This window comes from Alligator sinensis, unplaced genomic scaffold (assembly GCF_000455745.1).
Source record: "Alligator sinensis unplaced genomic scaffold, ASM45574v1 scaffold30_1, whole genome shotgun sequence".
Taxonomy (NCBI): Eukaryota; Metazoa; Chordata; order Crocodylia; family Alligatoridae; genus Alligator; species Alligator sinensis.
In genome coordinates this window covers 351,326-365,485 of record NW_005842060.1, presented here as the reverse complement: position 1 = coordinate 365,485, position 14,160 = coordinate 351,326, and the positions used below count along the sequence as shown (strand labels likewise).

At 42.1% G+C, this 14,160-nt stretch overlaps 1 protein-coding gene across 6 annotated transcripts in view; it reads right to left on the bottom strand.

Annotated features, from left to right (window-relative positions):
- The window catches only part of FER (FER tyrosine kinase), a 340,335-nt gene that overhangs the window by 266,401 nt on the left and 59,774 nt on the right, over positions 1-14,160 (bottom strand). For all 6 annotated transcript variants that reach the window (XM_025203513.1, XM_025203514.1, XM_025203515.1 and 3 more), the window contains one exon: positions 1,073-1,256. In XM_025203513.1, the coding sequence (XP_025059298.1) occupies positions 1,073-1,256 (184 nt within the window). The remainder of the gene's footprint in view (positions 1-1,072; positions 1,257-14,160) is intronic.

Below are 14,160 nucleotides of genomic sequence, written 5' to 3'. Positions count from 1 at the left end.
GGGAAAGAATACAAACCAAAAGGGATTTTGAAATAAAACAGCCTTGAGCAAAACAGTATAAGGGACTTGTTGACTCTTTCAGTATGCATCTAGAACACTTAGGTCTAAGTTGCTGGCTACAATTCAGATAAATTACTCACAGCAGCATCCACAGGATTCTGGAGATACATAGCTTGATTCCGTGACCAGAAGATGTCTCTCTGACCCCCAAGATGGAAGGGACCCTATTTAAAACCTTTCTGATCTCACCACCTGGACCCAACCAACATCAGGTATTTTCTGAGCATCACTGATGCTGACCAGTGAGTTTGAGTAAGGTCAGACCTCACCTTGAGGAAGGACCACTGCCTTAGAGCTGCTATCCCAGGTCAAAGGTGGGAAGCTTAACAATAGCCTGGCCATAGGGAGAGGAAATCCTCCCCTCCCTAGGGGACCCCCTAGGCAACCAGGTGGTTGCCTAGCAACTGGGCTGATAGGCACATGGGTAGAAAGAGAGAGAGAGAAGGGGAAAACAAACAATCCAAAAAGATGCAGCTGGGATGAAGCCTTTTTTCACACATGCTAATTAGCACATGTCAGAGCAGACCTGGTTAATCGAGTCTGTTGGATCATGCTAATTAGCATGCTCCAGCAGCCTTGGCATCTCCTATATTCAGCATCCCCAAACTTCAAAATGGTAAAAAATGAGCTTTAGTTAAAACACTCCCACCACCATTTTGAAGCACAGAATGCTGAATGCACAAGACACTGTGGGTGCTTAAATCAGAGTGGCTCCCGAGAGCCACCCTAACTATAGCACCCCTCCCTCCCCCACACCCCAGAGCACATGTAAAGACACCCTTGATATCCAAAAAGCTTGTCCAACAGCTCTTCTAATTATGCACTGGTACAATAAAAGATACCACAAAAAATCCTTTCCTCTCATACGCGTCCTGGACCAGCACAGCCACAACAACACTGTAAACCTACTACATTTGTTTCTAATAATGTTCAACTCGGTATTACCGGGAGCATTAAATAAAACTGTTAAAAAACAGGATAAATTAAAAGCACAAGAAAAGATAGATCTTACAATGCTTTAATCATTTCTTCTTGCATCTTCTGTAGTGAATCAAGTAGCCGGGGGAGAGTAGTGTCATAATATTGGTGCTGATATAACTGTGCTCCTTTCAGTGCCAGTACATATTGATTATGCAATGTGTGTAGTTTCATGTTGGCTTTATCATAACGGTCTTTGGCTTTATCAGTCTCCTTTCCTAAGGAAAAGAAAAAGGGAATGAGTTTAAAGGGATTAACAAGATTCTTGTGCTTGAATGATACCAGAAATGTGTACTACTTCTATATCAAGTTCACCTCTTTTTCGACCTCTAATGTCTTTTTCAACAATTTGCCATAGATAATCTGAGAATACACAGGTCTTATATATTGGACCAAATTTTGCAGTCATTACTCAAGACTAAACTCTGGTAACAACTCCCAATGTGTTCAGCAAGGTTTGTAATGAATATACCTTTAAGAAGAACTACATTACACATATTTACAAAAAGTGTGTGAAAGCTTAGCACCTGCTGTCTTCTCACTGGTGAGAAGAAAGCATACTAATCAGAAGTTATATCACAAACATTGACAAAGATGCCTCCCAAAATACACATACAGTATTTTTGTCTGCTTCTGTTTCGTACTATAATATAAATTACTAAACATTTCTCAAAATACATTTACTCCATGGAATTTTGATACTGCAGAATGACCCACTCCTTTATGCTATGAAGTCCAACTGAAGATTATGGAACTGGAAATTCAGATTCACAACCCTGAACAATTTACTGAAATGTCCCTTTAAGGCCCACTTTTTGTAGACTTCTAATATGCAATTTTTTAATGGTTAACTAGGTTAGGCTATATCCTGTACCTTATTAAGTACCTTATTTATTTATATCCTATTCCAGTACCTTACTCATCTTTTAGACTCTGATCATGCTTTAGGCAGGCAGAAAAGTCCACCTGTACAAAGCTGACTGCAAAATCAGAGTCTCGGGCTGTAACCTTCTCAGCCTAGCCACCATTTGACATATGCGACTGTTTCATTATTTTCAACATCTTGTACCAATGAAACCATACTGTCAGCATTCAGATTAAAAAAAAAAAAAAATCTTTCCTTGTTCACTGGACCTTAACCACTAAAGCCACTGAACAGAAAGTATAAAAATGATACAGCAGAAAAGTTTGGATTTCTATTACTGCAAAGTAACAATCGGCTCATTTTTCTGAAAACTATTTTATTAGTTAAAGCTTAATGGTCATTGTTAGTATAATACATGTAAAAACAAAACAAGTTATCTTATGAATGAATAAAACTTGTAGGCGAACGCTGTCTCCAACATGTTTCAAGAAAAAATTTAAACTTTGGAACCATGTACCTGAGCTCCAAAATGATAGCAAGAGACAGCATGATCTACAGAGCTCAACATTCATACAAGCACTTTCAACATCATTTTGTGTAGTATTCTGTGGGTGAATATTTTTAAGTCCAGGGATTAAATTTGCAGGTTCAGCATTCGTGGTTTTAAATATGCGCGAATGCCAAACCTGCATCTTAAATACACTTAAAGGAGCTCCTTGGGAGCTCCACGCTTGCCGCTGCCGCACTCCTGCTGCCACCAAAGCAGCCGTGCCACCCACCCTCCTGGCCGCCGGCAGCACTGCATTCATGAACGCAGAGCCTTACTCGCAGATTTCGCTATTCGCGGGGGATACGAGAATATATCTCCCGCGAATGGCGAGGGTCTCCTATACTACCATTTCTGCATGCCAAATTTAGATGCACAAATAGATACATGCATTAATCAATCAGCATGTCTAATCTGAGTACCTGCTTTTCTAAAAATCTAGTCCTGTAAATTCAAGTAGTAAATGTCCTGTACTTTTACACAAAAAGAAAAACTACAAAAAGAAAAACTACAAAAAGTACACAAAAAGAAAAACTAGCAGAGCAAATGTTTTTGAAAGATTTTCAGGGAATATCTTCGTATTTTTGTGCACCAAACAAAAACATACCCATCTCAAGAGCTTCATTAATCAAAACTTCTCATCTTATACACCTACACTAGTAAATCCACCTTTAAGTCAAGATCCACTGACATACTAAACCCCAAAAGATTTAATTTTTCCTGCTACACTGGGTCAATTCCTACTTTGCTGAATCAACATTCTTTACTGAAGATCTCTACAGGACTTTTCTCAGGGGCACAATCCTTTGATGTTATGTTTGCTTGAAGCAACAACAGTTCTACTTCACCCAGAGAATGACTGTATTCTATTACCAGAAACATAAAACCAATATGCTTTTCAGTTTGATATTCAATGTGCATTTCTTAGAAAAGTGTAGAGTGAATTTTGCAGATCCTACAAATTAGAACCAACTTAAATTTCTTCCAAAACATTGCACACACAGAACTACTGCAATCAATATTTTCATTTATATTTTAATTAATAATTTTCATTTGGATAAAGAAAAAAAAGTCAGCTTAAATTAAATCATCATTTTGCAAATTAATCTTGACTGCTCTATATTAAAAAGGTCTCTTCACTGACCCCACAAGAAAGCTAAAATAAATATTTATTTTAACAGTATACAACACCACTTTCTAATTACCTATGAAAGCGAACAAGAAATAAAACTTTAAAATAACTTAATTTCTAAAGCTGATGGCCAGCAATTAAAATGAGGCACAAAGAAAAACAATTAAAAGGAAAATATTCATTAGACAGCAAACATAATGTGACCCTGATTAATATGGCATTTGGAGACTATTAGAATCTAAAAGTTGACATCTTACCTGCAAAGATAGTTAAGCGCACACAATTTACCTATCCGCCAAAATAAAAATCTAAGGCTGCAGGATACAGTATGGTATATGCACGTTTAAGCGAGCTCAAGTGCTGGAGGCAAGAAACTAGCTCATTGTGGTTGAAGTGGCCTGCACTCAGCTATGGGCTATCATGGCAAGTAGCCAAGCTAGCCCATTCGAATTTTAGCTAGTTCTATCATTGTACTGCGAAAAGCAGTGCACACATACCTTAACTAAATTTTCCAGTCCTCTTTGAACGCATATATGACTTCTTTGCTTACCACCCATCTTTTGGGTCCTACAAAATATTCTCTCTCTTTACACATAATTGTTCTCATGTCCTTCTACTTCTCACCTTCCTACACTGCTCTGAAAGCTCTAAAACAAAAGAAAAAAACAACATTATTTATCTCCCTTTTCCCACCATGTCTTGTATATTCAGTTAAACTGCCCTTTACTTTGGAAAAAAGCTGCAATCTCTTAACCCTCCTACCTTGCTCTTTTCCCTATTTTTTCCCAAATATAACAATTTGAAATATTCTTTATATTGCCGTTTCAGGTTTTATTACATAATGTTTTGACACTATCTGTAAAGCACTGTATGCATTTATATTAAATAATAACTACAGTACCCCACTAAATTCTTTTACAGGAAGAAGACAGAGAACAGCAGCAGTCAGTATGCTTTCTAAGTTATGCTTACGGAAAAAGTGCTTCACCTGTGTATGTATACATCTCCATAGGCAGATCCAGGTGGGGAGGCAGTGTGCAGAAGCAGCAACCAGTGCTGCATGTGGTATGCCCCACCCCCAGCTTCACCCACCCCAGCCACTGGGGCAGGCTGACCACCCCAGAGGAGCAGCAGTTGGGGACTTTAAGTCGTTTTATCAGATAAGGATTCCCACCACTCTGCTTTGGGCACCCCTTCCCTTCCACTCTGCTCAGTGGCATGACTCTCTCCTCCCATCTCATTCCCTACCTTGCCCTCTCTATTTACTCCTTTGAGCACAGGGAGACCCACTGGCCACCACCGTTGTCTCAGCTTCTCCTGGCCCACAACAGCTGAGGCTGTAGAGAGCAGAAAGGATCCCAGTTTACCTGAAGGCCATAGCAACATGGGTTGGGTTCCTCCTCCCTGCCTACTCCCAGGCTGGCAGGGAACACCCAGGAGAACTGGGCAGGTGAGGAGGAATCCATTTGTCACTGCTGCTGACCCTGTCAGCTGAACCCGCAGACTGGCTGGACTGGGCAGAAGTAGCTCTGGCTACCGCCCACCTTCAGGTCAGCAATAGCAGTGGGCAGGAGAGGAGGGGAATGGGAGGAAAAAGGAGGGAAAATGCCTCTGAGCAAGGAGGAAAAAGCAGGAGGTCCTAAGTGAAATGGATTCTTACCTGCTCCGCAGACTTGAAATCATCCCTAGCTCCCACAGAGCGGTCCAAAAAGGCACATGCAACTGCACCACTGCACTCCCACTGGACTCACCCTTGTTCATATGTATGTACCATGATGAACAAATTAACAGTTAAACTAAGCTCAACATATTCATGTTGACTACAAATCACAACTGAAGTGCTGCTATGATTGCTAGTATTGCACCACCCTTTAAAATGGAACAAACAAAAAAATATTTATCGACTTCCAAGATACCCAAGATGCTTTCCACCCCTACCCCCAATTATTTCTTAAATGGAACACCACAAATCATTTAAGAATGAGCTGCACCATTATTATTCACTCTCAACTTTTAAATAACAGCTTTTGTACTTATAATTAAGAAAGAACACATCTAATAGTATTCTATCTGTATTGCAATTGGCTTCTTTTTTTAGCAATAGAATGCAGTGAAGCAGGGTACACAGTTGTTTTACTTGTCAATTAACAGGGAGGAAAACATCCAATTTCTCTTTATCTGTATAATGAATTTCATAAGCAGCTCTAATTATAATTCTATTGCCATCAGTTGTTGACAAATCTGTTTAATGTTTATAGTGATAGACTGTGCATACAATATGTCATGCCATAAACACTATTATGAAGCTGGCAAAATTCAATTATCTAAGTTTGACATTTGCAAGAAAAGCTAGAATGCTTGCTAAGCTATTCTAGGAAGTCAGAGTATTCTATTTTTAAAATAAACTTTTGCCTATGGACATTTTTACTCCATGCAGCATATAGTTGTCTACTAATACTTTTTAAGTATTTCTTTAAAAACAATAAAACTCAAGTGGTTCAGTTTTACTCTTCAGTCTTTCTACCTGTATAGTTTGAACCCATAATTTCCCCTGGAATGAATTGTAGAAACTCAATTAGTACACTTTGCAGCCATGAATAATTTAAGTTCAAAGTATGAGTTGAATGTCTTACATCATCACTAAACTGCAGAGTAAATAGCTCTAAGAAACTGTTCCAAAAAATAAACTTTGAAAAGTTCCTTTTCCCTGTATTTGCAGAAATACTGCATCAATAAGTGTGGGTCACTATATAAATTTGGGATCACATTCTCTTCTCTTTTGATTTAACTTTTTTAATGCTTCTTCAAAAACTAGAAATTAAGGCTCAAATTCTATCAGATGCTTATCACCTCTGATCATAGGCTTCTAAACTGTGCTCAAAAACTCTCCAAATCTGTCTTAAAGTTTACACGAGAGAGAGAGAGAGAGAGATTAGCCTTGCTCGTCTGAAGTCAGGTAGAAGACAAGGCAACTCATTCAAAATGCAACTTACAAAATAGGCCATAGTCTACAGAAGCTTTTGGCACTCTGAATGAGTTACTCTATGTTAACACAGAGCTGGCTGAAATAACGAAGTCTGTGGCAAAACTCCTACCGACTTCAGCAGGGAAAGGTATTCACCCATGTGCCCTACCGCTATTTGTAATAAAAACATTAAAATATACAAAGCATGAAAAATGCTTAGTCACTCTTATTTTCAATTCAGCTCCATAACTGGATTAAAAATTGAAATTTATACTCCCTGCTTTTGCAAAGTCCAATTCCAGTTAAGCAGCTTTCAGTGGCGACATTCGTTCCTTCAGCTAAATATTCCTATGCACTATCATGCAACAATGAATAACTCCACAAAAACAGAGAGAGCCTTACCATTCATAAGTCATTTGAATAAAACTGAGTATACACTAGTATCTTTAATCTGACCACTGTGCATTACAATCTTGAAAACTTTGATCTTAAGTAAGTATTGCAAGAACTAAATTTTGGCCTGAAATATGTTGAGTATACTAAAGATGCAGAAGGATCGTGGGAATCACAGGAAAGCAGGGCTGGAAGGGACCTCATTAGATCATCTAGTTCAGGCTCCTGCTCAGCCTCGACTAAACCATCCTAGTCAGGTGTCTGTCTAACTTGCTTTTGAAAATTTCCAGGGATGCAGATTCCACAATTTTTCTAGGTAGCTTGACTACCCTCGGTTAGAAAGTCCCTCCTAAACGTCAACCTAAATTTCCCTTATTGAAGCTTGATGCTGCTTGTCCTAGTCCTGTTCCCTGGAGCCACAGAAAAAAAGCCCATGTTCATGCTCTGTGTTAATCGTCCTTCAGGTACTTGAAGACTGTTTCAGTCTTCTCTTCTCCAGACTAAAATAACAATAGTTCTTTCATCCTTTCTTCATAAGTCTCATTTCCCAGGCCCCTAATATTTTTGTGTTGATCTGCACCTGACTCATTTCCAACTGTCTACATGCTTCTTGAAGTGTGGGGCCTAAAACTGGACGCAGTTCTCCTGTTGAGGTCTCATCAGTACTGAATAGACCAGAAGAATCATTTCCCTTGATTTGCAAGGGATGTTCCTGCTAATATAACTCAGTATGATGTTAGCTTTTTTCTGCAACAAGAGCACACAGTTGGTTCACAGCCGCTGGTCTACTAACCCCCAGGTCCTTCTCTGCAGTACTGCAGCCAATTGTACTTAAAATTCTGATTGGGACTTTGGGATTGCTAAAGTACTCCAGTTATTCTCTGATGCTGGGTTTCAAAGAGCACTTTTCTAATCACCTGGGCAGGACTGCTGGTAAGCGGCTCATCTTTAATTCAGCATCTACTGCAAAATACACGGGTTGGGAATCACCCAGATATGGAAGGAAGGAGTTTCTTCAAGTCTGTACTGCAGAAACACAGACCTCTACTTAAAAAATAAAAAGCATAATATTGTGCTTTAGTGGGCAGCTCTACCATAGGCACTGAACTTTTATCCCCCAGAAAGTAATTTGAAGTATTTCAACTCGACAGACCTTGCCCTACATAAAGATGATATTTTTACTTTTATTTTATTAATACATTGCAAATGTGGTACACCAAATAGTCGCCCAAGTAAAGCTAATAGAACTTTTGCCATTCTGATTTTCTTAAGTAGTCTGGTTTTGGTTTCATTGTTTTGTTTGCATTTCTGGATGGCACCTGCTGACAAACAGAGCTCTAACACATCACGTAAAGCCAGTATACAAGGACAGACATTCCCATTATAACGAACAACAAATCATCATCAGAGCAGCTTGTCACTCCCCCCCTGCAATAATCCTTCAGATTCCAACTTTTTAAAACACAAATTTTATTCTTCAAAAATACCATGCAAAGCTCATTATTCCTCTGATAATTGCATCATTGTTCTCACTCTTAACTGTTGTCTCTTACAAATTTAAAACTTCAACGTATTTGACAAGAATGCACCCGTTTTACAATTTTCAAAATTAAAATTCCAGTAAAGTGTTTGGGCGACTTTTCACAGAATCCCCCACAATCCTGTGAGCTTGGATCCAAGACATTATAGCTGCTTGCACATGTGGGAGAGAAAGAAAAAAAAAAAGTGCTTTACTGGAAGCAGCAGAGTGTTAATTTGACCTGGCTCTGCAGCATCTATATAGATCGGGTGCTTCAGCAGGGCTTTTTGGTGTTTTATCTAATAGCTGATTCAATCAGCTAAGCTTGGCACAGGAACGTGCCGAGTTTAAAGTAAAGTATTTTTTCCCCCCGTCTGCAAGCAGCCAATGAGAAGACTGAGTCAGATTATCTAGCCCTCTAACAACTGCCACAGGTTGCTCATCGGAAGTACTCATAGTACTGGGGATACTCATAGTATATTTTGCAAGGTGTGATCCCCAACTGATCAGAAGTGATTACAAGGACCTAGGAACAGGAGTGAAGGACTCTCTTGATCAAGGGCAAAGGCTCAATCCAAAACAGATGGATGCAGCTGCAGATGTCGACAGGATAGCTTTCACTTCCTTGAATAGGAAGGAGGGAGTGTTCCATGACAAAAACATCTTCTAGGGTCCCTCTGACAAATCAAGTGAAGACCACCTTAAAACACTGACATACCAACCTAGTGAAGACGACTTTACAGTAGATTCAACAGGAAGCCACTGACAAGCCCAGAGGTGATTAAAAATGGAGACCTAGTTACTGAGCTAAAACGTGGGGACAAGAAATGCAATAGAATCATAGGAGACACAAGAAGAAAATACTAAGGCAGTCTGAACATCTTGGATGTTTATAAACTAACACTGGAAGGATTGAAAATAAATGAGAACAAAAAAAGCCTTACTACACAAAAAAAGCCATAACAGAACATATGACAGTGTTTGGAGCAGGATCAGCTGTGCTGGGATGCGTCCAGGCACAGTTGACCTGCTTCATTGGCTTCTATAGACAGAGTCGCTGCCACTCCAAGGGCTTCAGAGCCCAAACCTTAAGGACAACAGCCACAAATAGCATACCCTGACTTGGGGCATGGCAATGTGATATACAGACCATAGGAATCCCCTGCAGAGGGCAAGCCTGGAAGGAAAAAATAGGGGGGAAAATGCCATAAAGAAACATTCAAAGGACCTGCTAGTGCTGGCAAGCTACAGATATCTGTTGGGAAAGCAAGGTGGAAGACAGCAAACTGTTCCGATGCAGAATAAAAAATAAAATATGCTTGTTGGTTGTTCAAGAGTTTTTAATGACCAGGGGAAATATAAAAAGTGGAAAAGGAACACCTGACTAAGAATTAATATGAAAAACAACAAAAGCATAATAGCGATAAAGAAAACAGAGATTAAGAGGCAGAGTCACTGGCAATTATCTTTGAAAACACATGGTGACTGGGAGGGATCCCAGATGATTGGAAAAAAGTAAATGTAGTGCCCACCTTTAAGAAATAGAAGATGGAATATGCTGGAACTACAGACCAGTCAGCCTCACCTCAATCCCTGGAAAAAATTATGGAGCAGGTCCTCAGGCAATTCGTTGCTAAGCACATTGAGGAGAAGGTGATTAGGAACAGTCAGCATGGATTCACCAAGGCATGGGCAACTGGTGCCTCCTAAGTCTGGGGGGGCACCAGATTGCCAAGCCAGCAGCGAAACTGGAAGTGTACTTCCAATTTCGTGGCTGGCGCTTCCAGGGAGTGCACGGCCTACCTCAAGGGGTGCATGTGTACTTGCATGCACCCTCTACATGTCGTCAATGCACCAAGGGCAAGACATGCCTGACCAAACTTCCCTTGCTGCAACTTGAGACCATTGCCCCTTGTTCTGTCATCTGCTACCACTGAGAACAGTCTAGTTCCATCCTCTTTGGACCCCCCCTAAAGGTAATTGAAAGCTGCTATTAAATCCCCTTCTCAAGTCTTCTTTGCTCCAAACTAAATAAGCCCAGTTCCCTTAGCCATTCCTCAGAAGTCATCTGCCCCAGCACCCTCAACATTTTTGTTGCCCTCTGCTAGATTCCAACTAGATTCATAGAGCCAGTCATCTCATCACAGAAGGCTGTTGCCAGCAGATGGAGGAAAGGGATTCTTCCCCTTTACTCAGCACTGGTGAGGCCTCATTTGGAGTACTGTGTCTAGTTTTGGGCCCCCCACTACAGACAGGATGTGGACAAGGTGGAATCCAGCAGAGGGCAACAAAAATGGTGAGGGTGCTGGGGCACATGACTTCTGAGGAAGTGGCTAAGGGAAGTGCCTTATTTAGTCTGGAGAAATCTTGAGAGGGGATTTCATAGCAGCTTTCAACTACCTTTAGGGGGGTTCTAAAGAGGATGGAGCTAAACTGTTCTCAGTGGTGGCAGACGACAGAACAAGGAGCAATGGTCTCAAGTTGCAGCAAGGGAAGTTTAGGATAGATATTAGGAAAAACTCTTTCACTAGGAGAGCGGTAAAGCACTGGAACAAGTTATCCAGAGAGGCTATGGAACCATGGAGGTTTCTAAGACCTGGCTAGACAAAACCTTGGCTGGAATGATATAATTGGGGATGGCCCTGCTTTGAGTAGGCGGTTGGACTAAATAACCTCTTGGTGTCCCTTCCCACCCTAATTTTCAATGATTGTATGAAAATAAATTAGAACTAGTAAAGGACGTAAAAGACAAAGATTTAAAGGTTCTATAGATACATTAAAAGTAAAATAAAAATTAAAAAATATATAGGTCCATTACTAAAAACAGGAAGGAGAGCATTAACACCACAGAGAAAGCCTTAGCCTATTAACAACCATTTTTTATTCAGTCTTCAGGAAAAAAAAAGTTTAATCATGACCAGATACTTAATACATTTTTAATCAACAAGACAACAGAAACCTACATCCAATACGAAAAGAACTTTTGGTTAAAAAATAATCATCATGATCCAAGCAGATTAGCAAATTTTATGGATTAACAATGGCAGGGCTGGATGAAATTCACAATAGACTTCTTAAGAAACTACCCAAAGCACTCCCGGTAGCAGTACTGAGTTATTATCAGAGCACTACAGAAGTTATCTTCAAGAACAAATAGAGTGCAAGTAAAAGGTCCCAGGAGACTGAAGTAGGACAAGTGCAGTACCTATCTTTATGAAAGGTAAAAAAAGGATCATATAGATCAGTCAGCTCAAATTCGATATCCAGAAGATACCAGAACAAATTACCAAATAATCCATTACTGGTAAGCATTTTGAGGATAATAAAATAGTAAGAGCCAATATGAATCTGTAGAGAGCAAATCAATCTGTATTTCCTTTTTTGACAGAGTAACTAGTCTACAAGCTGGGGAAAACACTAGCTGTTGCATATCTTGACTTTAATAAACCCTTTCATACTGTTCAAAATGCTGCTCTCCCATGCAAATTAAGATAATATAACCTACATAAAATTACCATGGTAAAACACAGATTCTAAAAAGGGTTAGATTCCTTACCTACTGAAAAAAATGAGAGTTTGGAAGTAGCTGGAGGCATATATAACCACAAGACAAAGTTATTTTGGATTGCTGAGTCACTCAAGCTTTGTTTCAAAGAGCACTACTTCTCTGATCACCTGGGCAGGACTGCTAATAAGTGGCTCATCTTTAATTCAACAACCTACTACAACAAAATACATGGGTTGAGAATCACCCAGATGTGAAGGCCCATGCAGAGCTGGTCTTTGGGGTGGGAAGTATGGGCAACTGCCCAGGGTGCCATGGTCAGAAGGCACCACATATACACACATAACCTGCCCCACTACTCATGCCAGGCAGAAACCATCAGGGGACTCTGATGGAAACTAATCCACAGGGTTGGGCAGTGAGGCCTGCCACCACCCCCACTCCCCCAGCTGTACCCAGAGTCAACTGGAGCTGGCCAGGGCAGTGCAATAAAAAGCCCCAGGGTGGTAACAGCAGCAGGTGCTCCCAGGCAGCATGATGGGCCAGGAAGAGGGTGTCACAGACTGGGCCAAAGGCAAGGTGGTAGTGCCCAGTGAGAAGGCAGCATGGCTGGGCAACCCTGGTTTCCATGCCAAGGGCTTCACCATCACCAGCCTGCTGGGGCTCGAGGCTGAGCTGCAGCACCCCACTGCCCAGCCACCACAACCACTCCCAAGGAAGAGGGCACAAGCAGCCAGTGACAATGTCCTGCCCCTGGGGCTGAGTTTCTGTGCAGGCAGCTCTGCCTGCTGCCCATCCACAAGCCCTTCCTGTTGCCCCACGCTGAGCCCCCACTGCTCTACCACTCAGCAACAAGCCAGCATCTCAAGTGAGTGGACACATGCTGTCCTGCAATAGCTCATGGGATCCCCAGCCACACACAGCCACTGGGTCACTGTGGCAGGCGCACACCCCACTCACCCCACTGCCAGCATCACATGGTCAGAAGAGGGACCACAGATCAGCTCCTCAAAGCTCCCATGATAAGAGGAGCTCGCTGGTTGCGTCCAGGGAGAGAGGAAAGGAGGCAGTACCAGGCGTTCCTCCAAAAGCCTTCCCCATCCTGGAGACAGACCCAGTGCAATGCCAGCAGTGCAGGTCACTGGGCAGCACAGGCACTAAGACAGCAGAAGGAAAAACCTTGTGGCATCTGAGCACTTACTCACGTGCATCAGAGCCAAAGACTTGCCCTGGGGCAGGGAACTCCGGTAAGCCAGAGGACACCACAAACAACCAGATGCCAGGGAGAGAGAACCCAGATATCTGCGAGGGAGCAGCCACAGAGGAACCAAGGGGTAAGGATCTAGTCATGCCCCCACCTGCGCAAAGCCTCACCAACAGGTACACCCAGGGCCACCAAGACAGGACCTGGGCAGCCCAACAGACATCGGTGGGACCCATCTTAGGGAGGCGCCCACCTCGAGAGCCCACTGATTCGGGCCACTGCATTTGAGCCATTGCGGGCCCAAAATTCCTCATCAGGCAAGCATCAGGACCCCAAAGGCCACCAGGCCGTGAGAAAACAGCCCTCAGGATGTTATAGGATGTGGCCAGGTGCCAGTCAACCCAGAGAATCAACCCCATGGGGCCAACCCACAACCAGGGATCACATAGAGGTCCAACAAGTCAGACCACATGTGGTACAGAGTGCTGATGAAAAGTACCCGGCACAGTGAGCATCACTGCACTGCTCACCTGTGCCATCTGTGTGATTTCAGTTTGAGTTTAGTTATCAGTTTGCTGGTCAGGCATGCCATAACCACATTCCTGTCAAAAAGTAAAGACAGGCCTTCTGTGGGAGTAGACTGTGCCTGTGATAGCATCAAAACCGAGCCAGACTACACTGAGTGAAAAGGAGTGAGATGTAAAGGAGGATTAGCCTCACAGAAGCAGCACCAGCCAAGACACCCAGGGTCACAGAAAAATACTGGACAACACCTTCTAGTAGAAACTCAGGTAACATCAAGTCATGGCAGGAAAGTTGACCCTGGTACAGCACACCCAAGCAGGCAGGGCACTCTAGCGGTAGCGCTGCAAGCATGGGCCTGCCAGAGTCACACATGCCCCTCGTGCATGCACACCTCCTCCACACACACCCCATCTGCGCACACAGCACCAGTGTCTTGGGTAGGCAGGTGCCAGGGAATGCCAAAATAC